The sequence below is a fragment of the Tamandua tetradactyla genome, chromosome 11, assembly GCF_023851605.1.
Source record: "Tamandua tetradactyla isolate mTamTet1 chromosome 11, mTamTet1.pri, whole genome shotgun sequence".
Classification (NCBI taxonomy): Eukaryota; Metazoa; Chordata; class Mammalia; order Pilosa; family Myrmecophagidae; genus Tamandua; species Tamandua tetradactyla.
The window spans coordinates 226,015-253,106 of NC_135337.1; the positions used below are offsets into that span (position 1 = coordinate 226,015).

At 42.0% G+C, this 27,092-nt stretch overlaps 1 protein-coding gene across 20 annotated transcripts in view; it reads right to left on the reverse strand.

The window, feature by feature from the left end:
* The window catches only part of PDE4DIP (phosphodiesterase 4D interacting protein), a 212,731-nt gene that overhangs the window by 11,024 nt on the left and 174,615 nt on the right, over positions 1 to 27,092 (reverse strand). For 8 of the 20 annotated variants that reach the window (XM_077119707.1, XM_077119710.1, XM_077119711.1 and 5 more), the window contains 15 exons: positions 25,414 to 25,646; positions 22,384 to 22,819; positions 21,354 to 21,546; positions 20,326 to 20,448; positions 18,578 to 19,106; positions 16,888 to 17,126; positions 15,778 to 15,829; positions 13,748 to 13,971; positions 12,945 to 13,097; positions 10,583 to 10,768; positions 6,768 to 7,019; positions 5,430 to 5,561; positions 4,634 to 4,750; positions 2,959 to 3,148; positions 2,240 to 2,367 (listed from right to left, as the gene is read on the reverse strand). In XM_077119707.1, the coding sequence (XP_076975822.1) occupies positions 2,240 to 2,367; positions 2,959 to 3,148; positions 4,634 to 4,750; positions 5,430 to 5,561; positions 6,768 to 7,019; positions 10,583 to 10,768; positions 12,945 to 13,097; positions 13,748 to 13,971; positions 15,778 to 15,829; positions 16,888 to 17,126; positions 18,578 to 19,106; positions 20,326 to 20,448; positions 21,354 to 21,546; positions 22,384 to 22,819; positions 25,414 to 25,646 (3,187 nt within the window). The remainder of the gene's footprint in view (positions 1 to 2,239; positions 2,368 to 2,958; positions 3,149 to 4,633; positions 4,751 to 5,429; positions 5,562 to 6,767; positions 7,020 to 10,582; positions 10,769 to 12,944; positions 13,098 to 13,747; positions 13,972 to 15,777; positions 15,830 to 16,887; positions 17,127 to 18,577; positions 19,107 to 20,325; positions 20,449 to 21,353; positions 21,547 to 22,383; positions 22,820 to 25,413; positions 25,647 to 27,092) is intronic. The other 12 variants (XM_077119716.1, XM_077119715.1, XM_077119714.1 and 9 more) reach the window with 5 other exon arrangements.

Here is a 27,092-nt window from a genome sequence, read left to right on the forward strand (position 1 = left end):
TCCCAACTATATATTCCACAAAACTTATCATCTTAAAATTCTGTTTTCATCATGTACCTATTTTGCTAGAAGAAACATAATAATTTCCACTGCCCACTACATGAAATATAAACTTTCATCTTACCTTGCAGGGACTCTATACTCTGAAAAGTCTCCCTTCAACTAACCGGACTCTTCACAACTCTATGATACAGAGGTTCCCGTAAAAATCAGACTGGTGTCTTTCTTTCTTTTTTTTTTTTTTTAATTTTTTAATTTCTTTTAAACATAACAACATACAAACACGAACATTCTTACCATATGATCATTCCATTATTGGTATATAATCAATAACTCACAATATCATAACATAGTTGTATACGCATCACCATAATCATTTCTTAGAACATTTGCATCAATTCGGAAAAAGAAATAAAAAGAAAAAAACTCATACATACCATACCCCTTGCCCCTAGCTCTCATTGACAGCTAGTATTTCCTTCTACCCAATGTATTTCAGCCTTTGTCTCCCCTATTTTTTTCCTATACCACTTATCATTCCCTTTCATTGATCACTAGCATTTTAATCTACTAAATTTCATTTTAACATTTGTTTCCCCTATTATTTATTTATTTTTAATACATACGTTTTACTCATCTCAGACTGGTCTCCTTCAGACCCAGCATTCACCATGTGCATTTTAGCTTCCATGTCTTTAGACATAAGCTATTTTCTTGCTCAGCCTTTATATGCCCCTGCATTTCTTTATGTTCCAGTTTACTCTCTCTTCAGCAAATCAGGACACTTAGTAGGATTTTATGAAAATTAAGATTTGGCTGATTAATGAAAATTCTTATATAATAAATCATATTTAAAGAAATAATGATGAAATCTTAGTGTTTAAAGGTCTTTGGGAGACAACAGTGCATCCAAAGCAAGAATTGCTTCTATAGGATCCTGGACAAATCATCTTTGGTCTATTTAAATAGGACTTGGATAGGGAGAGTTTACTCCTTCACTAGTCAGGATTACATCACTAGATAGCTTGGGTTTTAAGGTAATGATTAACGTAGTAGATCCACTTCCCTTCACACTTAGATCCTGTTTAGTCTTCCGGAGATACACAAAACCTGCTGGCTCTTCTCTACCTGACAATTCTGCAAATATTGGAAGCCAGTTCTCATCTGATGATCTTCCTGAAGCCTGAAATTTTCAGTTTCTTCAAACCAGTTCCAGATTTCTAGTCCCTCTCCATTGTGGTCCCTTGTCTTCATTACATTCCATAATTTGTCAATGCCCCTTTTGAAAGACGTATCCCATGATCTAACAGCACTTCAAGCATAGTCTCATTCCACCATACAGACAACTCACACTTATACTACTGAGGTCTCAGGCTGAGTTGGCTTTTCTTGAAACCTTGGCCTACATCTAGCTTGCGGGAAATGGGTTTCTAACTCAATCCCTCACATACAAGCTCATTAATGCCTATAGAGCAAGATCTTCCCATCTTGTACTTCTACCGCTGATATTTTAAATCAATCCAGGATTAATTTTTATCTTTGCTTAATTTCATTAAATTGAGGTCAGCCCTCTGTTCCAGACTAGTGAGACTTACTGCTTTTATGTTTAGAATCCTCCACATTTGAAGGGGAAGAGGGAACTACAACAAAATTCTCAAATACAAAGTTATTTTTTCAGCAGGTAGCAAAAGTCCTCAACAAAATTGAATAAAATATAAATTCATGCTTAAAATTTAGAGGCTATTAGTGGCATTTCTAAAGGGTTTTGTTTGTTTTTGTATTTCTTAGTTTTCCCACTGGAGAAAAGGGTCAGGGAGGGACAGCTTGTTTGCTACACTTGGGTTATCAGTATGTGCTACTCACAATGTTCAAAACCTTTTTAAATGGTGATAATAACATCTGGCTAATTCTTTGTATTGAAAAAAATTGGTATTATCTAGATTTTGATTAACTAGTTTCTGGCCCTCTAAGTGGGTAGATTTGACTCTTGTTGCCTCTTTTTAAGGAAGCTCTCACAAGATCTTGCTCATATCACCAACATCTAACCCCTGGGCTTTGTGTATGAAAATTCCCCTCTCTTATTGGAAGCCCCAGGCCTCCCAGGGGATATTTCTGACATAGATCATAGTAACTTCCTCGATCTGTTCCACCCCCAATTTAGTGACCTCACCGGGAAACTAATAAAGAGAAGGAGGCTTATGGGGAATACCAAAAGGAAGTGTTGGGGAGGAGCACCTACCTTTCAGTCCTGTCTTGGAATTGCCATAAAGTGCCTCATAGATCTGTAGCTCTGACTGGAGAGACTGCAAGAGCTGCTCTTTCTCTTCACACTGTTGCCGCAGGAGGGCCAGCTTGTGCTGCAGCCTGCTGGGGGGAGGCAAGGGCTCACTGAGCTGTCGGTGCTGCCCAGCCATATCAGGATAATACGCCAGAGTCAACCTTGGCATCAGTGTTTTAGCCCTGGGGTCAACTCAGAAGTCACGAGGACCATTACTTTTATTTTACCCATGTGGAAACAGAGCTCAGAGAGGTAAAATAACTCGCGCGGGATCATGCCATTAACAAGTATCAGAACAGACACACCAGCCTGTTCTTTGTACTCCTCTTCCAGTGCTCCTTGGATCTTGATTCATTCTGGGACATAAACATCATGGCTGGCATAGATGCCTCCAAGGTTATTATGAGACTAGGTTATTGTGTCTGATTGCAAGGATGGGAGCATTCTTTCTCCAGTCTCTTAGATGCTTCAGCCTTCTACAACAGGGTTCACACTCCCTAAACTTTATATGGAAAAAGACATTCCCAGAGAAGTTCTTCCTTCTGCTCATAGTGACCCATAAATCAGGAAAGGCAGAGGGGACTGAGCTTTCTAAATGGTACCACTCACTGCCTTACTTATATCCCTACTTCTAAATCTGAAAACAAGTTCCCCTTCCTTATCAATGGGACATCTTTTACCTAGAGTCTGTCTCCTGGAGAGATAGTCTTTCCTCCTGGAAATGCAAGATCTCCTGCTGTTTCTCCTTCAGGTCTTCCACGAGATGCTGATGTTCTCTCTTCTGGTGCTCCATCTCCATTTCCAGCTCTTGAAGCCGGGATCGAGAGGACAACAGAGCCTCCCTCAAGCATTCCATTTCCTGAGAGTGCTCTGGAAAGTAGAACACAGGTGTATTTAAATTGTGGGACCAAGTGTTGGCAAGAAGATGAGCTCAAGACATCTGACCTGAAAAACAGAACTAAGGCAGAGGAAAGGAGAGCCATGAGTGGGTGGACAGAGTGGCTACTCTCTATATCAACATGCCATAGAGAATGATGAACCTCTTTTTTTGTAATGCCCTTGATCCTCTGATTTAACATGACTCTCCTTGCACTTAGAGAAAGTATTCTGGTTTCTAAAACTCATCATCTTCTAAGTGCTCACAAACCATCTGTTTAAAAATCCATTCTTGAATTCCGCCAAAAATCAACATCAAGATTTCTTCTCTATGATTATTAGAATAGATTGGTTTCTTCATTTAAAATTTGGGCTGGGTGCACGGGTGTTTCGGTGGTTAGAATGCCTGCTGTTCAGGTGGGAGACCCGGGTTCGATTCCCGGACCATGCACCCCCAAAAAAATTGGGGACACTTGCTTTTTTCTGAGTTGTGGGAACTCTGATCTTCATGATTCTTCAAAGATTACTGACAGACTCTGAGAATAAGGCTGCTGTTTCTGTCAGTCTTCTTGGATGTAATTCACCTGGATATGGCAAATTATACTCATTTAAATCTCTTACTCTTCTCTTGGGTGAAATCTGTCCTATTCTTTCTAGGCATTTAATGGTAGTTTAGTAGTTCTGCCTTCTCTTTTATCTGTTAACTTTTATAATCTGCCCCAGGCAGTAACCTTTCCTCTCAAATCTTCTTGCCCTGAGGAGTTTAATTTAGAAGTAACTTTTGATGTCATTTTCCTTTTCCACAAGCATTATTTCAGTCTCCTTTCTGACACTATTCTTAGTTTTATATGGCTGTTCAACACATATTTTTAAATAAAAAATCCATTGTGAATAACATATTGGATCGACCAATTCAAATAAAACCAAGATCTTCTGCCACCCCAGTCACATGGGAAATGGTGCTAACTCATGGTTGTCAACTGTATAGGATTTGGAAAGCTGTGGAGGATATCATGAGAGAATCATAAAGAGTGCCGACCAGAGAGAGTACAGCTCTGACTGTAAGAAAGGTGATGCTGTGAGGAGATATGAGAATGACGGAGTAGGTCATGGGAGGGAGAGAGAACCTCAATAAAGTCTGGAGAAACTAGCAAGGGATTACAAACACTGCCCTTTCTTCCTTTTTCAAGTCCGCAGGAAGTTTCAAGTCTTCCTTTTTCAAGTACTCTGGATCTACAGGTTGGTTTGTTAAAAAATCGTGGATTTCCTGGAGCCTGTGAGTCTAAGGGACCATAGTTAGGAACTTTTACAAAGTAGCCCTTTGGAGAATGAAAAGAACTATGAAAATTTGGGGTTGGTGTATCTGTATAGCTCTTTTTTCTCCACTGTCTTTTCATTGCTTCTCTAACTGGTGATTGATATTGTCAGGTAAGAAAAGGATCTAGTAGTGACCACAGTTGGTGGTTATTAAGCACTCACCTCTGAAAATGTGACTCAACTGAGCCTGAAGTCTCTGGTTTTCTTCCCTGAGGTCTCTGTTCTCACTTAGGTGAGGTATGGACTCCAGGCCTTGATTGCAGAAGTTAGAGGTGGATCCTGTTCAGAAAATACAGTAAAAAAAAAAAAAAAAGTCTGTTACACATTGGGGTAACAGATGCTCTCAAAAACTTCCCGTTCTGTATCTCCCATAGATACCTTCCCAACCCAGCAGAAAACATTAGGACTACAGTATGATGGGACAAATATCTGGTTTTCCTGTATCTCTTCTCATTGGATACTTCCTATGCACTGCCACATGCCATACCTGTAGTTGTGCAGGAGGCTCTTTCCCCCTAAACAACTGCTGATGTGTGCACAGGACAAGGGTATGTGGAAGGGATGTCGTCCGTGTGACAGCAACACAGGAGAAGAGAGTGGGGAGAAAGTGCATCTCAGTGAAGGACTTGGGAGAAGACTTGTAAACCGGGGCTCTGCCATTTGCCAATTACTCAACAAGTGCACAGAGAGTTCAGTAGGCAGTATATGAATAAGTTAAGGATGGGATGAGAAGCCAGACAACTCAGGGGACCAGGTCTAGTTCTGTCTTGAGGGATTCCACTCTCTAAGGATCAGATAGTAGTACCTATCCCAACTCTCATGTTGGACAGTTTGTAAGGAGGAAGTGAAATCAAGCATACAAAAGTGCTTTGAAATAAATGAAGCCCTGCTTGGAAGTATTCTCCCTTCAGAAACTCCCCAAATATGACCAGAAATAGGAAGACCTGAGCTTCCCTACCACTTCCACGGGCAGTGGAGCTGAGCCGGTGTTCCAGCTGCTTACGTAGGCGGTCATTGATGCAGATGGACTCCTCCAGGCGCTGGCGCAGGTTTCGGATTTCACCAAGATGCTCTTCCAGTAGGTCAGCCCCTGCAGCCACCCCACAAGGACATGGAGAGTCATGAGGGATTGAGACTCCTGGTAACTAGTGGGGGTGGGCATGGAGCAGGACCAGTGGCTCCTCACCAATATCTCTAAACATCAGCTACCTTTTGCCACTTCATCCTCTCACTTGAGCACCCAAAGAAAACAAGTAACTTTGTTTAAAGTGTAAAAGGCCTTTCGAATACAGGACAGCCTAGTGCTAAGCAAACCCCATGGGACTCCTCCCACACAGGGCTCTGGCAAACATAAGGAAGTTCCATATGGTTTAGAAAAATAGTTGAAGTCTCTGGAAAGACCTGACTAACATTCTGTGAAGGTGTGGCCCTCTCCTGGGCATGACTTTGAGGGTTATAGGGAAGAAATGCCTAACATAAAAGTACATGTGCTTAAACTTCCCCTATGGGACTCATATTTCCCTCAAATTACTTTTAATATGGAATGAAGAAAGGAGAGGCTGCAAGGATCTAGGTAGACTAGAGGAGGAAGGAGCACATCCAAGGAAAGAATAACGATGCAAGAAAAGAGAATTGAAATGGATGCTAATGAAAAGACTGCATTAACTGTACCATTTTACTTCAGACCCAGTCATTCTCTGAAAACTACCTATGTCCTGCTGTTAGAACTAAGCTGTATCCAGCTATGTAGCTATTTAGCTACATCCTTCCACTTTGTATGATATATGTTGGTCATGACCATAAGAGCTAGGGTTATAAAGGAAACCTTGATTTGGGTTCTGTGAACCAGATATATGTGTGGGATGGGAGGCTGTGTAGAAATAGCCTCCCTTTCTGCAACAACTCTTGACCAAAAGAAGAATGTTCCTGCTAATGTTTATACCTGGCATTCTGGAAATGTCTAAGTTGGGGCTGGGTTCAGGTAGGTTCTAAGGTGGAGCAGTAAGGGAAAGGCCATGGATGACAGAACTCAAGAGGTGGGTCCCTGAGTCTTCCATGGCCTGCAGAGTACTGTGGTCCTTGGTGGGGAGGATGAGCTAATATCCTTAGAGAGGACAAGCACTGATGTGGACTCTTGTTCTCAGGCTGGCCCGTGTGATATGGCCCTTTCATTTTATACCTACTCAGTGAGCTGGGGACTAGAGGAGGAATGACTAAAGCCCTGCCCTGGTACAAAATGGGTAGAGTCTGAATTCAATTTCATTCTATGTGCTGAACCTTTCAGTTTTGTACTTACCTGTGGGTTTGGAGTTAAGTTGGTACACAGAGGAGCCTGAGGATAAGTTCCCAGATACATTCCCTTTCTGAGGCCTCATCATATCCCACTGGGCACTGCTGCCCAGGGCCCCAGGCTCCAGAATTCTGCCCAGTTCTATGGTGCCCCTCAGAGGAGAGCAGGGCTGAGCAGAGTTGAGGTAGTGGGAAGAGCTGTCTTCCAAATGGTTGGTAGGTAAAGTAGCTGGGGCAGTAGGAGGGACAGTGCTGACACCTGAATAGAAAGACATGTGTGTGGGAAACAATTAGAAGGGAAGGATCATAACCATGCGTGTGACTGCTAAGAAGGGAGACTAAAGGGAGATGTAGGATGTCATAATTCCCAGTCTGTTGTGAAGTACCAATGAGGGGAAGATTCATAATGTAGAGGCTGTCACTTTTATCCCACGTATTTCCTACCATGAGGAAGAGAATGGATTAAGTATTTGAAAGTCACCAGTATACAGAAAGGAAAAGTCCAGTGGCCCCACTGTAATTCTTCATGATAGAGCACAGGAAAGTTCAAGAAGTATAACTGGCTCTCAGAATCAAGGGTCAAGAGTGCAACAGCATTTAGTAAACATTTAGGAATTTATGTTTGTCTATGAGTACTTGCCTTCCCCAGAAGCTAACCAGCTAATGTTTCCATGTCTTCCTTCGGGGTCAGAGGAGGGAAGAGGACATGAAATCTGGTTGAGCATGGTAGTCTCTATTCCTCCAGACTGCAGAACTCTTTGCCGAGGCTGGGGGAGGTTCAGTGGAAGGTAACTAGTGACTTGGATCTCACCTAACATGATTCCAGGAACTGAAAAATGTCATCATTTGACTTTGAACACTCTTCCATGGAGTGAGGGAGGACTATACTTCTTTGGTGACTCCCAGCTCAAAGATGCTATGAAATAATGGGCCTAACCCTCAATTCTCTCCTTCTAAATGGAAGGACGCCCAGTCTAGGCAGTGGTTGGTGGACAGGGTGAAATTGGTGGGCAGGTGGCAAGTGGGTAGGGCCAAAGTTTAAGAGAAAATTCAGAAGAATGTTTTTTTCTAGGAATTATCACTATAAGTCAGCAGAGTATACCATTAGCTCCACAACAATATCTATCTAAGCAGGAATGAGCTTATTATTTCCTCTAAAAGAGCAAAATTCCTGTGAGAGGTTAATGTAATTGGTACTTGCCAATTTCTAATCCCCATTTGTAATTGGTCCTCAAATCTGGCTTCATACTGGAGTCATTTTGGAAAATGTAAAAATATATATATATTAATACCTGGACCCTGAGATATTTTGCTTTAACTGATATGGGGTATAGCTTGGGCAGTGGATATTTTAAAATCATACCAGGAAATATTAATAGGCAGCAAGGTTTGAGAACTATCGACATAGATCACTCCTTTCCCAATTTACAAAATACTAGATGTTCATTAGATCATTGCAAGTTAAAGAAAAATTTAAAAATCTAAATTTTAGCAAGAATTCAAAAAAAAAGATATTATTTCCTACCTCTTTCATACCTTCTTCAACTCCACCCCAACATAAGGCAAAGGGGTGGGGGGAATCAGTGATTTTAGATTATAGCTATCTTTTAATTCAAGGGCTTAGGAGGGTCTAAATCCATCAGGACTAATGACCAGTGTTCTTACGTCCCAGTTCCCCTGGGGAGACAATACAGAGTATATTGTGCAAAGACACCACACAGACAAGCCTCTTGAACAATGAGATTTTAGCCCCACAGTTATTTGAGTAGTCATGCACTGCCCACATGGAAACTTAGTACAAAGCAAACAAGGAATTTTGATATGTGATGGTCCCTCTAAGAGAACCATGCCTTCTGGTAGGAATAGAATGGGTTACCATCTTTCTCACCAAAGCTGAACCATCTGAATTTTGATCAATGTCTTAGACTTTATATGACCCCAATTCAATACACATCAACAAACCCTTTTTCATGCATGGTTGTCTCCTTCTATCCTTCACTTTGGACAAAGGCAAGCTGGCAAAAAGTGGAAAGAGAAAAGGAAAGGAGACAATAAAACAAAAAAGAAGGTAGAGAACATTCTTGTCATTTCTCATGGGATATATTTGTTACCCATCAATCATTGGTTCCAGAACTGGTAAAGTAACAACTTCTTAGATCAGAGGTACAAGCAACTTCGCCTAATTCCTACACAAAGAGAAAAGACTGTGATATAGCACAGCTGCAAAGGACATCCAGAGTTTGTTTAGCTGAGCTCAGTCCCATATTCTGAGGAGCACGAAAACAGGACCTTCCTTGGTAGAAAAGACATGGAACTGGGAACAGAGGATCTGGATTCAAGCCCATCTTTACCACTTACTAGTGGCCTTGAACAAGTAACTTCACTTCCCTAGGACTTACTTCCCTGCATTGGCACAGCAGTTTTGTGAGAATCAAGTAAGACCAGTCCATTTTTGCTAAGTAGACCCTAAATTGCTGTCCCTGCTTAACGATAATAAACAGAAGAGTAAGCCCCTTAGGCCTCAGTGCATACAGAAAGGAAACTGGACAAATTCTTCTCTTAAAAAATGGTCTGGGTCTAGCTGGGTTCCAAAAATCAAACCGGGGGGCAGAGTAGACAGGATATCCATTTCCAGTGTTGACAGAAGAAAACTCTGGCTCAAATCACATTTGAGACTCAGGGATACAAATTCTAAGCTGCAGTCTTAAGTCACTGTACACCCTTTGCATGCTGTGATAGTTAATTTTATGTGACTGCTTGGCTAGGTTATGGTGTCCAGTTTGGCAAATACCAGTTCCCCTATAGAATTCAGACTTTCTGGCACCCACAACTGCATGAACCAATTTCTTGTTACAAATCTCCTCACACATGCACACACACACACACATCCTGTTGGTTTTATTTCCTGATAGCAGTGACTGATGTGAGCCTTGTCATCAGTCTCAAGCACTCCCAAGCTTCTTTATAGGCATGGAATGTGGTCATGCTAAATGCCTTTCTGGTTTTTCACTTTTAAAAAAATCTACTAGAGAGCAAATTAAGCTTGCGAGTTTTTTCTTATTTTTCTAAACTGTAAATGATCACATAAGAAAAAACATTTTATAGTGAGGAATCCAGCACATACATACATTAAACCTTTTCTGAAAGATGACCACAGAGTCCAGGAACTATGTGACTACATAAAATCAATGGTCTTCAGGAGCCTGAGGACAGAATTCACACTCGGTCCTCACTCAGTCTGTGCCTCTGGCTCTAGCTGCCACATGCTACCTATCCAGGGCCAGGGAAGAAACTTGTGAAATAGGAAATAGGATGAGAGGCTCCATCACCTTCTCTTCTGAATCACACTACCACAAATCTTTTTATCCCTGCCCTGATGACATCAAGATCTCATCTGGATTAAAAGTCTTTCACAGCAGAGGATTAATAGCCATGCAAACAATCCCCCTGAATGTGGCCACACTTCATCCTGCACAGGCAAGGCATCAAATCTCTCTCCTGTGCCCCATCAGGAAACATTTCACCCATGCTTCAGGGCTCCAGCATACTTGGTGGTTCCTAACACAGTCAACAGTGCATGAGACCCTGGTCTAGAGCCTGATGGGTGAACATACCCACGCATTGACTGGACACCACACCAGAAAAATACCAGTAAACACATTTCAAAAAAGAACGCAAGCAGCACTTTCCCTCAGTCTCTGATCTGTAACATGCACCCTACGTCGTTTCTGTTTTTAACCTGCTGTTAAGCCAAAGCCATGCAGAGCAACACGGCATGGTTCAGGCAGTCAAAAACACACAAGTGCAGCAGGAGGTGCTCACTTTCTCCCAGCTGCATCTGCAGCATCTGTAGCTCCTGTTGAGCTTCGGCCAAGGAAAATACCGGTGTCTCACAGCAGCCAAAGAGGGGAGGGCCAGGGGGGCTGAAAGGCAGGAAGCTGGGTGGAGCACAGGACAATGGAGGCTGGGGAACGCTAACCGGCTTGGGAATGGAGTTAAAATGAAAGCCTAGAAACAAAGTTGGGGAGAAAGAGGACACACATTAGAGAGAAAGTGAGAGGGCAGAATAGGTAATAGATTGAAAAGGTGAAACCACTCCCTGACAGATATCTCCCCAGGGCATGGCTATTCTTCAATGGGAGGTTGCTGGAAGGCTACAGTGATCACTGCCATGGCCAAGGGCCATCATTGCTGCCAGAGAGGCTGGCCTGGCTGACCACTCCTTCTCCCCACCAGGGCCATCCTGCATACATATCCATGTTCATCTGGGAGTGACTGTCTACAGAAGGCAAAGTGGCATTTCCACTATGTGGGAAATTACCCAGGGCCCCATTTCAGCAATTCCAGGCACAGACAGGTTTGAGTGGCTGTGCCTGATATTCTCCAGGGCCCCTGGAGTGCCACTCCCACAACTTTAATCCTGGGACAAAGTTCTTCCTACACTAGTTCTCCTCTTATGAAAGCATCAGGGCATGCACAGAAGAAGGCAGGAGGGGATTAGGCCCGTGGGCAAATTGCTTTATTAATGCACGTGGTCCAGGGCTCTGAACTTTAGAATCCCAAAGCAAAGTCTTCATTCAGCAAATGAGAAATAAAGGCCTTGGTGGAATGGCTTGGACACAATGACCTGCAATTCCTCTGCACATTAAACAAAGCCTCTTAATAAATGCAAATTTGCAGGCCCTCATCCAGACCTACTAAACCATAACACTGGGAGTAAGGCTTGGAAACGTGCATTCTAAAAACTCTTCACTGATGATCACTCTACAGCCCATCTACAGACAGGTCTTTAGGAAGCCTGGGTATTTTGGATGTTTGAATCTGTTCCCCCTCATTCCCAAAAACAGTTATAGGGCAGAGAGTGAGAGGAGGGAGCAGAAACCAAGACTGACCTATGGAAACTATTTCACATGGCAGTGGAATAATGCAAAGACAGCCAAATTGCCAAGGGACACAGCCCAAACATTCTACGGGAAACATTCTGATTTTAAGATGCTTGACCTTCTGCTCTTTCTGCCTGTCTGAAGAAAGTAATCAGAAAGTTGTGTACAGCTCTGGGTAAAGAACTTTTCCTGTGATTTTCTAGTCCAGCTGCTGCCTACTCTGGACTAGAAACTTTGAGCCTTGGGCCAGGATGAGTTAGGACACTTTCTCCCCCTTATGGTTTTGGTTGACTTGTCCTCAGGAGATATGGGGGTTCAGAAGGAAAGTACCTTGTTTTCTGGTAGCACCTCACCACAAAACACCTTGAAGATAGCCAGGCAGTTGTGGCAGAAGGAAGGGGGTGAGGCAAGGTTTCCTCTTTCCCTACCTTCTCTGGTGCAGAGCTATGATTAAACCATGCGCCCCTAGAGGCATATAAATGAAACGGCCCCTCTAACTAGCCTCAGGATATGCAGCACATACATGTGAAGGACTAGCAATCCATTCATAAATTCATGGATTATGGTACAATGTGAATGCAATCTTGTCTCATGGGAAAGACCTCATGTCTTAACCTGGGGATAAGTGGCGATAAGAAAGACTGAGGGGGAACCTCAGACCTGGAAGGCTGAACAGCAAAGGGCTCAAATCGGGTGAGCACCATCCCTTTCTAGTTCCTGGCTGTAGGGGCTGTGGTCAGAGCCTGCACCTCTGAATTGGTCAGACTTGGATAAATGCTACCCACCACTCACTAGCTGGGCTATCCTGAGTTATAAAATTTGTTGAACTTCAGGATCCTCAGCGACCTAAGAACGATCATCGACTTCAGGGAATCATAATGCAGATGACATGGGACAGCATATGCACAGGGCTTGGTAACGTATAGGGGATCAGTAGATGGGAATGTCTTATGATTACTTGTCTGCTGTAATCCTGCGAGAAATGTTTTGCCTCTCTGTTCTCCAGGGTGAAATGAGAAAAAGGAATGAAAATATTCACTTAAAAATGATTAGCCAGGCACTGGTTAAAATTAGTGTGCAGATCTAAGCTGGTCATAGGCTAATTATTTTCTAAAATATTTTTTTAAAAATCAGATGCCATTACAGAATTAGGATAGGCTTCTTCTTCTGCTTTTTTGCCTAGGGTGTGGTGCATGTAGGCCATAACAGTACAAATGTTTGTTCTTAAAGGAAACTCAAACAGTCACCTGAGGGAGAGGAGAGAGAGCTACTACCCGTCCCCTCCTTTGGCAGTTTCATACCTGGATGGGCCTGGGATGCCTCCTTGGGGTGGTTCTGGGGGGTTGACTGGCTGATGGAGTTGCTACTGGATTCGACCTTAACCCCCTGAGATGCACTGGTTGTTGATGGTTTAGAAGACAACACAGCAGAATGATTCGAATGATGAATGGAATCTACAAAACCCATGAAGAGAGAAAATGTTTGGTGTTCCAGAGAGAACTGCAATCCTGGCCTTATGTTTAACCAGGGCATCAGGACTAGGGCCTTGCTTTAAGGGAGGCACCCAGCGTTGGCACTGTTAGCAGTGCTCCTTTTCTTGTTGTTGATACTGCCTTACAGAGGCAAACCACCTTAAGGATAAGAGTGGGGCTCAGAGCCCTGAAATATCAGGGAGGACAGGCAGCATCTGTGGACACCCACAGGTGGTCAGGCGGCACTCCTTACGAACATGCCTTAGGAACTGCATGTAGCACAATCATCACAGAGAGGTGAGAAGTCTTATCTTAAGAAGGAGATCTACCAGACCAACTCATGCACGGGAGGCCATGGTGGAGGAAAGTTTGCCATGATCTCCTCACTCTCCTCCCCACGGCTCACTGTGGGTCCAGCAGCATGTACACGCAGATGGAGGCCACGGTGACAGAGGTGACTCATAGAGTCGGGAACAAAGCAATGACACCTGACCCACTCAGGCCTGTGCTTGGTACTTGTTCACAGAGCCATGTTCAGCCCTCTACACACCAAGGTTAATCGACAAGACCTGGTTACAGGGGTCTCCTTTTAGCCTAGATAAAGGTAGTATTACTCAGAAAGTGGAAGCTACCTGCATGACTGGATAAAGTGTTCTTCTCCTCATGGTGGGTGTACTCGCTGGCTATGTCCATGTCAGAGCAGGCTTCTAGCTCGTCAGATAGGAAGGAGGTGCTGCTAGGAGAACGGTGGGAGTCAGAAAAGCCATGGTTGCTGGAGGGGGTGAGGGACCGTGCATCCAGTTTGGCCTGTAGGACTTCAATCACTTTGTCCTTCTCTTGTAGGTCTCTGCTGAGCCTGATGGGGGAAGGAGGGACAACAGATGAATCAAGGGCACCTATACAACTACTAAGTACTGGTTTAGACACACGGGAAAAGCCACATAAACCAAGGTGACTATTTCTGCAGAGATATCAAAATATCATATCTCTTATAAGAGGTAGAGAGTAGGCGGAGTATAGAGGCTGAAGTGAAAATCACTCCCCAGTGCACTGGCCATATAAAATACTGAGCACTTGAAGACACTCAGCCAGCTCTCCAAGGCACTACTCTCCAGTGTGGCCCTGGATCAGTTTCAATAGAACTGTTTGCTACCAATCCCTAACTAGGTAAGCACTGAAGTGGAAGTAAGCATTCAGAAATGGAGCAATTTGACATCACTGCACATCCAAGAGCATGATGAATGGGATCATCTTGTTGATTGACGTACAGACAACAAATATGTCTGTGATAGATCAGATATTAATATAAACAAAATCAGAAAGAAACATGTTGCCTTTTACCACAGACAGTCTGAGAAGCACTATGTAAAGGCTCAAGCTAGTAAGCCTACTGATAATTATGCTAAGCGTCTCCCCCAGAGAACCTCTTTTGTTGCTCAGATGTAGCCTGTCTCTCTAAGCTAATTTGGCAGGACATGACTTCTAGGAGTGCAAATTTCGCTGGCAATGTGGGACCTGAGATGAGCTGGGACCCAGCCTCATGGGAATAAGAAAACTTTCTTGACCAAAAGGAAGAAGAGTGAAATGAGACAAAATAAAGTCTCAGCAGCTGAGAGATTTCAAACAAAGTTGAGAGGTTATCCTGGAGGTTGTTCTTATGCATTATATAGATATCCCTTTTTAGTTTATGCTGTATTAGAGTGGCTAGAGGGAAGTACCTGAAACTGTTGAACTGTTCCAGTAGCCTTGATTCTTGAAGAAGACTGTATAAATATATAGCTTTTACAATTAGACTGTATGATCTTGAAAGCATTGTGTCAGATGCTCCTTTTATACATGGTTATGTACAGATAAGTAAATACATATATATTATAAATATATATATTATATATATGTAATAGAGGGAGATAAAGGGTAAAAATTGGGTAGATTGAAATACTATGGGTCAATGAGAGGTAGGGGTAAGGGGTATGGCATGTATGAATTCTTTTTTTTTTCATTTTATTTCATTTTCTGGAGTTATGCAAATGTTCTGAAACTGAATATGGTGAAGAATACACAACTATGTGACGATATTGTGAACCACTGATTGTATAATATGGTTGGACTGTACTTGTGTGTGGATATTTTTCAATAAAAATGCTTAAAAAACATGAAGAAAAAGAAAAAAAAAGGCTCAAGTTAGTGGCAAAAGCTGACTCTGAGCCCATACTTTATTGACTCATTGAAAACTAGCATCTCAGGTTCTGCAACAGCTAGGCTCCATTCATGAGTTACTGTGATATGATTTTTTTTCTGCAAGAAAACTGAGTGGCTATTAACAAATGGTTAACCCATCTCAGGACAAACCTACCTTGTAAAAGTTCAACATGGTCTTCATTTACCCAGGGGGGATACAGGAGAGACCCCTGAAACCAGCTTAGTTCACTTGGATTGGTCTGACTTGAGGCCACTTACTGGTAGGTTAATCTAGCAAATGGAAATCAATAGAATTCCAACAGAAGGGAATAAAGAGTTCCCTTAAAACCAAGGTTAAAATGGTAATGAATAAACGAATTCATTACAATCATCCTTTTTCTTTTATCCCAATTTATAAAGTTTCAGCCACTCATGGTCCCTTGGTCTATTCTTGCTTTTCTTGCCAGAATATATTCTGAATTACCTGATGGCCAATGGCTCAAGTCCAGCTTGATCTTTCTCACTTTTATGATCCTCTGCAAATCAAGTTCAGAAAGAAACAGTAAGAAATCAAGTCCCACCTCACACTTTACACACTCAGGTGCCTACAAGTTGGAAAAAAGTGATTACACTGCTGTGCATCTAGGATCCTCTGAAAGAATAATTCTGGGGGGTTCAGGTTGTGCTTTTAGGGAAGTGGCCCAGCAGACTTTCCTGACGTCCCACCAGGCAAACTTTCCCAGACCTAAAAATGTGAATTATCATCATGATTTCTTCTCCCCTGAATCAGGGCAAAAAGTGTAAAATGTCTTTTGACTTATTGATCAGATCTACCCTCTGGAACACATCAGCTTCCATGTCTTGCCTCAAGACTGGTCCCCAGATGTGCGTTCCTTCCAAGCTTTCATGTAGAACCCACTTTTGCCTTGAGGATATGACAAAGAATCTTATCTCATCTCTATCCCTGCCACCAGAGATGGAATGGCTGGTCTACAAGTCTCTTCCTGCTGTAGGCCCTCAGGTACTCTCAGGAAATTCTCTCCCACTAAAGGGCCTCAGTAATAACTTGTATTTCTAGACCAGGTCCTATAACATCTAGTACCCAAATCCTGTCCACAAGAGCATGGTGCTTTATCCATATTTGAAGGACATTTGTGGACATTACCAAGCAGTAAATGGGGATCACACAGTCAACAAAAACACAGGGACTGAAAGGATAACTCATTTTCCCAGAGCAAGCTAATTAGCAGCACCCAGGCTAGAGCTTCGGTCTTACAATTCTAAACTCATGCTCTTTCCACTATAGTAAACTCCTATCTCATTGCCCTTTCAGCCCCTGGCAGAAAGGATAATGCTGCCTTCTTCCCTAAAGCTCACATTCCACAAGTGAGAAAGTTTCTGCAATTGTAATTACAGCATCTCCAACCCTGTGTGTTCCTCCTAATTCCTCCCCACCTACCAGCCCTGATCCTGCAATGGCCTCAAGGAGATGAAGTGGACCCCTGGGTTAAAAATCTGCTTGCAGAGGTTTGGCGGCCCTGTGGTGGGAACTGTGGGAGTGACAGAGAATTCCCAAGCCCTGTGGCCAACTTACTGGTGCTGAGTTTGCTAGTCAGCCTCTCTGTCAGCTGGCTTCCCTGGGCAAGTTGCTCCCGAAAGCTTTGCCCCAGGTAGTAGTCAATGTCATTGCTTCTTAGGAGGTCCTCAAAAGATTTTACTGTATCTTTCATATGCTGCATGAGAAGGTAACAGATGCCTCTCCCTTCTCGTATTTTCTGCCGCAGATAGGACAGTTCTCGGGCCTGATCTTGAATCAGAGAATCATATTTCCTACTGTAGGAAAGAAGAAGAAAGAGTAAGAATAGAAAAGGGTGAGTGATAAGTTATAGAAGTTTCTACAGAGATTTCTATGAGATTAATTCTGGGGTATAAACCATGAGCTTAAGTAAATTATACTGTGAGAAACTATTGTATTGAACAATTTTATTTGTTTGCCACATGTTCAAAAACAGGTCATAAGTACTATAAGAGTAAAAACAATGCCATATTTTCAATCTCTTATAGCACCAGTATACTGTGGACTCACAATAAGTACTTAATAAATATTTAGAATTACTTAATCCTAAATCTGGACGGGACCTTTCATGACTTTTATTTCAAACACCATCATCTGATGCTCAAATTTCTTCTATGCGATGATGCTGCAACAGACAGTGTTTTCCAGCAATGGCATCATACCATCTCCAATGCCACGTATTCTTCTGCAATGCTGCACTGCCACCCTTCCGTCCAGAGATAGAGTATTCCCTACCCCTTTGAACCTGGATGGGTTCAGTGACCACTTTAACCAAGATAATACAATGGAAATGACACTAAGTCAATTCTAACAGGAACTCTTAATTGGCTTGGCAACTTCTGCTTCCTGCTTCTTAGAAGCCAAAGGTCATACAGAAGTGCAACTAGCCTGAGACACCATGCTGTGAGAAGTCCAAGTCAGGAGACATGGCCTCTCACATGGAGAAAGAGAGATGGCAAGAAGCACTGAGTCACCAGACATCAGAGTGAAGAAGCCATCTTGGATGTCAGCCCAGCCAAGATTTCCAGATGACGCCAGCCCCAGCTTCCACCTGACAGCAACCACTTGAGGGCCCCCAAGTGAAAGCCACCTAGTTGAGTGCAGGTAACCCACAGAACCATAAGAGGTAATAATAAATTATTGTTTGAGGCCTCTAAGCTGTGGAGTGGCTTGCTACTCAAAAAAAAGATAAACAGAACATATAACTAAATGGTGTATAACCAGAGTTTTTCAACCCAAGTTATCAGTAATAATCATATTTATTGTAAATAATATTGACAGCTTAATATGTGTTAGGCACTATCCTAAACACTTTTACTAATTCACTTAAATCTAATAACCACCCTTTCACATAGGTTCTCTTATTATCCTCATTTAATAAGTAAGGAAACTGAGACTGAGGAAGATTAATAACATGTCCAAGTTTACACAGCTTGTAATTCAAACTCAGGCAGTCTGACTGATACTTTACTAATTCTGTAACTTTACTAAGATATTCCTTGGAGGAAACCCCATAGACCTGGTATCAACCAGACCCTGGACCACACCGAATGCCCCTTTGTTTGCCAATGTGTCCTTTCTGCAGACATATGACTACCATTTCAATAACTGCCTTCTGTGTACCTCAGAAGAGAGACGGGTTCTCTCTTGTACCGGCATGGGCTACCCACTTCAAGCATAAACCTACCCATCATCAGTCACATCTTACCAAGGCCATGAGACTGATCTCAGCTGCTCTGCCAGCTTCCCTTCTGGTCTGGTTTTTGGGAACTGAGCCTCCAGCTGGGACACTCTCTGGATGAGACTCTCCAGATCCATTTTGGTCTGAAGTCCTGGGGAATAGAAAGCCCCAGTGCCATCAGATAGCCACCCCTCATCTTCATCTGTGGCACTGTGAGGTGAGGACCCCTTCAGGGTGCCAATGGCCTTCATCTTTCGGGGCCTTTCCAGACTAGATGAATAATCGCTTGTAACTGACAGTGACCGAACCCGGCTCTTGAGGTTCTGAATGACCTTGCTGGAGTTCTGCAGCTGGACCTTCAGGACTTTTATGTCCTGCTGTAGAGCAGAGATGTCTTCTGACTTTCCGTATTCCTGGTACTCCTCCTGCTTCCCTTGCTGGCTCTCGAGGGCCTTCTTCCTGGGGAGTCTGTTCAGTGCCAAGCCCAGGCGCCCCTGTCCAGAACACAGCTCCTCTGTCAGAACTGTTTCCATGAGGCTCTCATGGTCCTCACACTCTGAGAAAAGACAAACACACCTTCCTGAATAAAAGCTGGGCATCTGCTATAGCCACTGCCTTCAAGGAAGAGGCAAGTCTAGCCACTGGGACAACAATTACTAGAGCAAAAGTTGGAGCTATATTTTTATTTAGCACCCAGCACTGTACTGGGCATGTAAACACAGTAATTCATATCCTCCCAAGAGCCCTGCAAGTTAGGTGTGACTACTTTCTATTTTACTGATATGGAAACCGAAGCTCAGAGAGAGGTAAACTAACTTCTGTAGATTACTGAAATTAGCATGTGGCAAAGGCAGAATTCCAGTCCTTCAAAGTCATGTGCCCTTTCCACAGCCATGGATACCTCTTAAGTAAGCCATTAATATAAGTCTTAAATATTTGGGAAGTCCACAAGAATTGTAGGATAAGGAACACCTACAATTGCAAATTTTATAATTCTCAAATATTACAGAGATTTAGAAGTTTATTTGGTTAAAACCATGTGAACAGAATAAGCATAGGAAAATAATACCTCAAAGAAGTACATGATGAGTATATTAACAAGGGTGCTGTTAGGGCAGTGGAGGAAAAACAAGAGCTAATACATAGTGTTTTACCAGGTGACAGGCACTGTCTTCAAGTGTTTTACAAGTTTACTCATTTAATTGACATTAGTACCCAACGGGGTAGGATATTCCTTTATTACATTTTAATGTATGAGGAAACTGAGGTTTAGGGAAGTTAACGAACTACAATTTGAATCAACCAGACTGACCCTAGGGTTTTTGCTTGTAACAACCACGCTACAAGGTCTCAAGTGTGAGAGAGATCATAAGTACTTTTATCCTCTTCTCCATTTCGGAGATGCCCCATGAATATAGCCCTATTATAATGGAAAACCCTTTATCAGAACTTATGGTTTATCTATTTCCACATATTTATCTTATGTCAACATTAATAAGTAGACTTTAGTATATTTTTTCTATAATAAGCAATAGAATAAAACTATTTTTAAAACAGTAGAAACGGAAAACTAATTGCAGAAATTCAACCTCAAAGTGAGGCTCATTTTGGACAAGAATTCTCCAACATTCCTGGTCCTCTCTGATCCTGTGTCCCCTTTGGTCACAACAACCCATCACTCCCAAAACTCATCAGGTGTGGGATTGGCTAACAGGACCCAAAGGTGAAAGCTGACTTCAGGGAGAGAGGACAAGCCCCATAACATGTGCTCTTACCAGGACTAGTGGTCTCCTCCCGCTCAGCTTCATTTTCACTTCGGCCACATGTCTCATAGCCCAGATCCTGGAGGTCCACCTGGACCTGCTTGCTGACCTGCTTCACCAAGGATTTACCTGCTCCTAGACAGACAGAGTGCATGTCACAGACTACCTGAACTTCATGCAAACACACTTAAACTCAGTGGTACAAAGCCTGCCCTTCGCAGAAGAGGAGTTAGATTCAGAGTGGGAAAGAACTTCTTTGGTTTCATGTAGGAGAAGACACAGGCTAATCTACAGAGCACAACTTCCCTCAACCAGGATGAGCCTATGCTTTCTATTGATGAAATCACCAACAGAAAACCTAGGCTTCATTGGGACCAGACATCTGTACGCTGGATATTTCATACTATCATCACTAGAAGTCCCAGAGAAGCTAGTAGGTACTTTATCTGCAGGGGCTCAGTAAATTTTTGAACTATGTTGAACTAAATTAGAGTCCCAAGACAACTAGATTTATGCTGTCCAAAAAGGTAGTCACTAGCCACATGTGACTATTTAAAATTAAAGTTAAATAAAATGTAATATTCCCGAGTGTCAATTGTCACATTTCAATTATTCAATAGTCACATAGACTATTTCCATCATTGAAGAGAGTTCTTTTAGACAGTATTGATTTTATACCAACAATGATGCTATGTTTTTTATAGAATCCGATGTGTTACAAAGAGGAGCAGAAGAGACTAGCATATCTTGAAAGAGGCCTGGCAGTTAATTGACCTTAGAAGAAATTAACAAACTTTCATTTTAACCCAGTTCCTCCCTACACTCACAGCAATCTTGAACTGTTACTTTATTCCTTTATTCTTCATGGCCATTTGCAAACTGAAAATAAATTACCCACTTCCATGATTCTAGGACTATAGTCAGTTTTAAGTTGTTGTTTTTTGTTTTTGAGGTTAGGGGTGAAAAGCAAAATTTCCAAAGTATATAGTCTCTCAAGGAGAAGACATGCACTTTGGTGATGGAGAACTTATAAAACTTACTAAATTTGACTCTGAATTTCTCCAGCTGGTTGGCCTGGGCAAAGACAGTGGCTTCTGATATCAGCAGCTTCTCCTGGAGATCCTGGTAGTGTTGTCTGCATTGTGCAAGTTGTGAGCGCAGGTGCTTAGTGGCTCCTGGGAGGGTGAATTCTGACTGAGGCCCAGGGTCACTGGCTTGAGAAAGGCCATCCGTCTATAAGAGAAGACAGCCCGGGATCAGGATACTCATGGAGGCCAGCGCTGTGTAGGACAGCCACTGCCCCTCTGAACCCCATGCACTTTATTCATTTATCTGTCTCAGCACTTCTCATGACATTAAGCAGTTAGTTGCTTTCCAGACAGAGATCCTTGAGGACTGAGATACAGTTATTCATCTCTCTACCCACAGCATATAGCACTATATGAGTCTATGGAAGAGTTCTTGGTAAATGTTCATTCAATGGTTAAAAAGTGAAGTTGTGGAAACTTCCACTCATCCCTCCCAGTACTGCTGTCCTGGTAGCCCTCTCAGAATCTTCTGTGCTTTCCAATCTTACTGAATCCTCAGAAAGTCCCCTTCTTTTAAGAGGATCATTATGAACAACTTCTAAGGCCCAGGAACAAACAGCTGTGGGAAGCTGTGATGAAAATGAAGCTAAGAAGAAAGAGAGGTCTTTACACACCACTCCTATGGGTTGCCTTAAAACCCAATGTATTCCTCTATTGTGGCAGGTAAAACATCCCATTGAAATAATCTGTTGTGCCATTTCTCTCTACCACATGGAGTACCTGAAGAGCAGAGACCAGGTCTTACTGCCCACTGTAGCCCAATGCATAGTATGTTAACTGAAAAATGAATACTCAAGAAATATTCTATGAGACAATGCTGTAAAAGCCTTCCTAAAGGCTGTAGTATGCGTAATATTATTATTACTGCTTTTGGTGCAAATGGCGCCTTACCCTGGCCCCTCCTGGTTTACTGTTTAAAGTAACTACTGACATATCCAGCCCTTTTCCAAGTATCTTTCATTCCAGCTACCTCCACACTTACTTGGAGGGCATCCAGTGGGAGGACAGCTCCAAGATCGAGGCTCTGGGGTCTGGGGCAGGACCTCATAGTTGTATGCTCCTCCTCTTGGCATTGATGATTCCCAGGTGAACAAACCAGCCCTGGGTTCATTCTGTCCATCTCTCTGGCCAGGTGCACAAGTTGGTCTGGAGTGATTTTACTACTCTTATTTTTAATGCTGAGCACCAGCTGCTCTTTAAGGAGGTTGATGATGTTGTGGGCACTCCTCAGTCTTCCCTGGAGCTTCCTGAATTCAGCCTGAAGACCACTCTCATTCAGTCCCCCTTTGGCAACCACAGTCTCCACCATCACCTTGCCTTTCTCCTTGTCATCCTCCATCTCCCCTCCATCAGACATTGCTTCTCCCATCTGTTCTTTCAGCTCTGCATTCTCAAGGCAAAGGCTCAGCATGGTGTTCCTGCAGGAAACAGACACAATCGTAGGCCAAGATCTGGTCTTTGGTCCCTTTCACTCACATCTGAGTCCATCACAGACTCAGAGACACCCCACAGTGTGAAACAATCTCAGAGACCCATGAAAATTCCATTATTTTATAGATTAGTAAAACAAGGCTAAGAAAAAGTAAGACTTGCTTACACTCCCACAACTAACTGGTGGCTGCACTATCACTAAAAATCTAGGATTCAAAACACACAAATCTAGTTTTCTTTACCCATACCATGCAGCCTCATGTTCTAATTTTCAGTGGTCTCTGGAATAAACCAATACTTCCACTTTTAAGAAAAGAATAAAAGGACCTTGCCTGGGATGAACATATTATCATGGATTCTACATTTCTATTCATTGTTATCAGATAGTTTTCAAACACTGGGTGATAAATTGGGATCTAGGTACATATAAGTAACAAACAATCCTAATCACAACTAAAATTAATATGTAGTTTTGTAATTTGCTTCATGTCTGCTTTACTGTATTAGGAGATAATTTACAAGAAAACTGGGACTCTGTCTGTCTTGTTCACCCTGAATCCCCAGTGCATATTCAAGTGCCTGCCACATAAAATATTCATATATGAGGAGTAACTACAATTCACTAAGTCGACTAACTTTCACCATAACTCTCTAGACCTACTTATTTCTCCTACCAATAAAATCAAGTCTTAAAAAGGCAATTCACCTAATCATTTTGAGCCTTAGTCTCCTTTTACATAAAACAAGGCTTACAACCTTACCTAGTAGAGTTATTTCATGGATGCTTAAATGAAATTATATATAGGGTATGGTTATCTCACAGTTTGCATCAGGCAAGTCATTCCATTCCTGCTGTACTAGACATGGTCTTGAGGAATTCTTACATCAAAACCCCATAAGGTGCTTGTTCAAGGTGCTTTAGGGATAAGATCTATGAAGATCTACATTTTATTCAAGTTCCCCAGGTGATTCAAAAGCATGCAAAGTTGAGAACCTCTGAGCTAGAAGATGCAAACGAAATGGGTTAAACCTAACTTGAGGGATCATCAGTTGGTTGTGTGCCTAGACTGGGTTTCTCAAAATCCTGAAGCACTGAAACCAAGACAGAGTTTGTCTGTTGTGAACCAAGGAGGAAAATCCTTCTGGACATGGGTATGGGGCAGAGTGGTTATGACAGATTCTCAGTGGGGAAAAGGAGCCAATTTTATACCAATATTGGGGTGGAAGAGGGAGAGAAGGGGTCACGTGTAGTTTGGAAAGTATTTAATATTATATTATAATAATATTAATATAATAAATTTATATTTGGAGGCAAACCCCACTGTTCTTATAATACAAGTTAAAGAAAATAAAGCTCAACAAAATCTTCTTGAAAGGTGGGACTATGTATTAGATTTATCTTCTACAGTATCAGTAATTCTCAAGGTTGGGTGGAAAGTTAAACAAATCAGAGTTTCATGTTAGTAATCCTGGAGGAAAAAATGAATTAATTAATGAGGGTTTTGACATACCCTCAATTGCAGGTTCAACTGCACAATAAAAAAGGATATATTATTCTTACCCATGATGGCTCAGCTAAGTTTACATATACCAAAGAGTTTAATTAGAAGTTAAACCAGGAAAAAAATACTGTGATAATTCAGAGGGAAAGAGCTGGCATTTGGAATGATCAGAAGGATTTTAAAAAGTTGTCTGGCAAGGCATACAGTATAAAAGAAAGAGCTTCAATTTAAAAAACCTGGAGCCATGGAGTTAAGCCAAGAACAATCTTGAGCAAATTGTTGGCGTGAGTATCCCCAACTACGAAACAAGAACATTAGGTTACACTCCAACAGCCTCTTAATTGCTAGCATTATTATATGGTTCAGGGTAGTTTTGGTGGCACATACTAGGCATGGAAACAATAGGGCATGCATTAAAAGCTGTCATCTGCACACCTTCAGAGTCCATGCTGATTATGCCCCCGAGAAGCCAATGAGTATGTGGATCAGCCCTACAGATCAGCATGTTCCTCAAGCACCCTTTGGAAAACACTCATTAAAGACAGAGTGATGAGTCTAGCCCATGGATAAGCTGTTTACCACTTTTGTAAAGCTAATAAAATAGCAGAGATTATTAAAATTGCTAGTTATGAATCAAGGACTCATGCTTTGGAGAGAGAGCTGAGTGGGGGTAGAGGGGCTTATGTATAACTTCTGTCTTGTGGTCTGTGCTAATTCTGCATACAGCAGAGAAACACCATGAGTAACAAGAAAGTCCTTCTATGTTCCAGTCAATTCAAAAGAGGGACACTTGAAATACAACCAGAGTTCTACCGATTACTATCATATGCTTAGCTAATAATGTGCACTGTTATATTGACTTAAAGATCAATAACAAATCAAATAACAAAAAATGGTTACCATTATCCAATATTATTGATTTTCTCTAAATAATTTATAAAAACATTAAGGAACGGAGCCCAGAATTAGGACTAAGGAATCCCTTGGTAATCCAATGCCTTGGCTGTAGCAGGGCTTATCCTTCAGCTGTGTTGAACTTTCAACTGGCAGGCTCCCCTTCCTTGGAGGAAATATTCTACCTGATGTGGGACACAGAGGAGAATCCTGCTTCCTCAATTTGAGCCTTTAGCTCCTTCAGTTCTCCTTCAGCTTTTCTCTTGTCCTCTAAGTGCTGGTGGATCTCTGCCCTCAGATGGAGCATTTCCTCCTGAAGACCCCTGTTATTGTCCCCTACTGTCACAGAAGGAGGAGGAAGAGATATGCTCCGGATTTCCACAGCTGCCAGACTTTTCTCCAAAGCCACCTTGATGAGCTGAAAGAAAATCATGGATCAAAGAAATTAGGTCATTAAAGGGACCTATTCCCATTAATGAATGGGATTAAATTCCCCCACCCCAGTACTTCCTTGAAATAAGGGCCCGGGAGACTGGTTTGGATGGGTGGACATACAGAGTGAGCAGGGGAAAATTGCTGCCCTGGGGGGAAAGAGGATAAACCAGATGTGGAAGAGAAGAAAACACGAGCACATAGTCAACTGAAAATGCTCACTATATTTATAGTAGGAGATGCACTACACCTCCCTCAATAATGGATAGAACATCTAAAAAGAAAATGAGTAAGGAAATAGAGGACTTGAGCAACACTATAAATCAACTAGATGTGACAGACACGTACAGAACATGCCAACCAACAAAAGCACAACATGCACATTCTTCTCTAGTGCACAGTGGGTCATTCTCCAGGACAGACCATACAACGAATCACAAAACAAGTGTCAATAAACCTTTTGAGACCATACAAAGTATATTCTCTGACCACCATGGAATGAGGCTAGAAATCAGTAACAGGAGAACCTAAAAATTCACAAATGTGTGGGAATTAAACAACATACTCTTAAACAATCAATGGGTAAAAGAAGAAATATCAAGGAAAATCAGGAAATATTTTGAGATGAATGAAAAGGAAAATATAACACCAACATACCAAAACTTATAGGAAGCAGTAAAGGCAGTGCTCAGAGGAAATTTATAGCTCTAAATGCTAAAACTGAAATAGATGAAAGTTCTCTGGGTGGTGCAACGGTGGCTTTGTGGCAGAATTCTCACCTGCCATGCCAGAGACCCGGGTTCAGTTTCCAGAGCCTGACCATGCCAAAAAAAAAAGAGAGAGAAGAAGAAAGTTTTCAAACCTCACCCCTGGAGAAACTAAAAAAGAAAAGCAAACTAAACCCAAAATGAGCAGAAGGGTAAAAATAACAAAGATTACGGCAGGGATAAATGAAATAGAGAATAGGAAAACAATAAAGGGATCAAGAAAACCAAAAATTGGTTCTTTGAAAAGAAACTTTTGCTGGCCTGACAGAAAAAAAGAGAGACACAAATAACTAAAATCAGACATGAAAGGGGGGACATTATTACTGACTCCACAAAAATAAAAAAGATGAGAAAATACTGTGAACAATTGTACACTAACAAAACAGACAACCTAGATGAAATGGACAAATTCTCATAAACACAGAAATTACTTAAATAGAATCAAGAAGATATAGAAGACATAAGTAGACCAATAACAAGTAAAGAATTTGAAACAGTAATCAACAAACCAACCTTCCAACTAAGAAAAGTCCAGAACTTCACTGGTGTATTTTGCCAAACATTCAAAGAGTAACACCAGTTCTATTCAAACTCTTCCAAAATACTGAAGAAGAGGGAATACTTTCTAACATGTTCTATGAGGCTAACACCACCCTAATACCAAG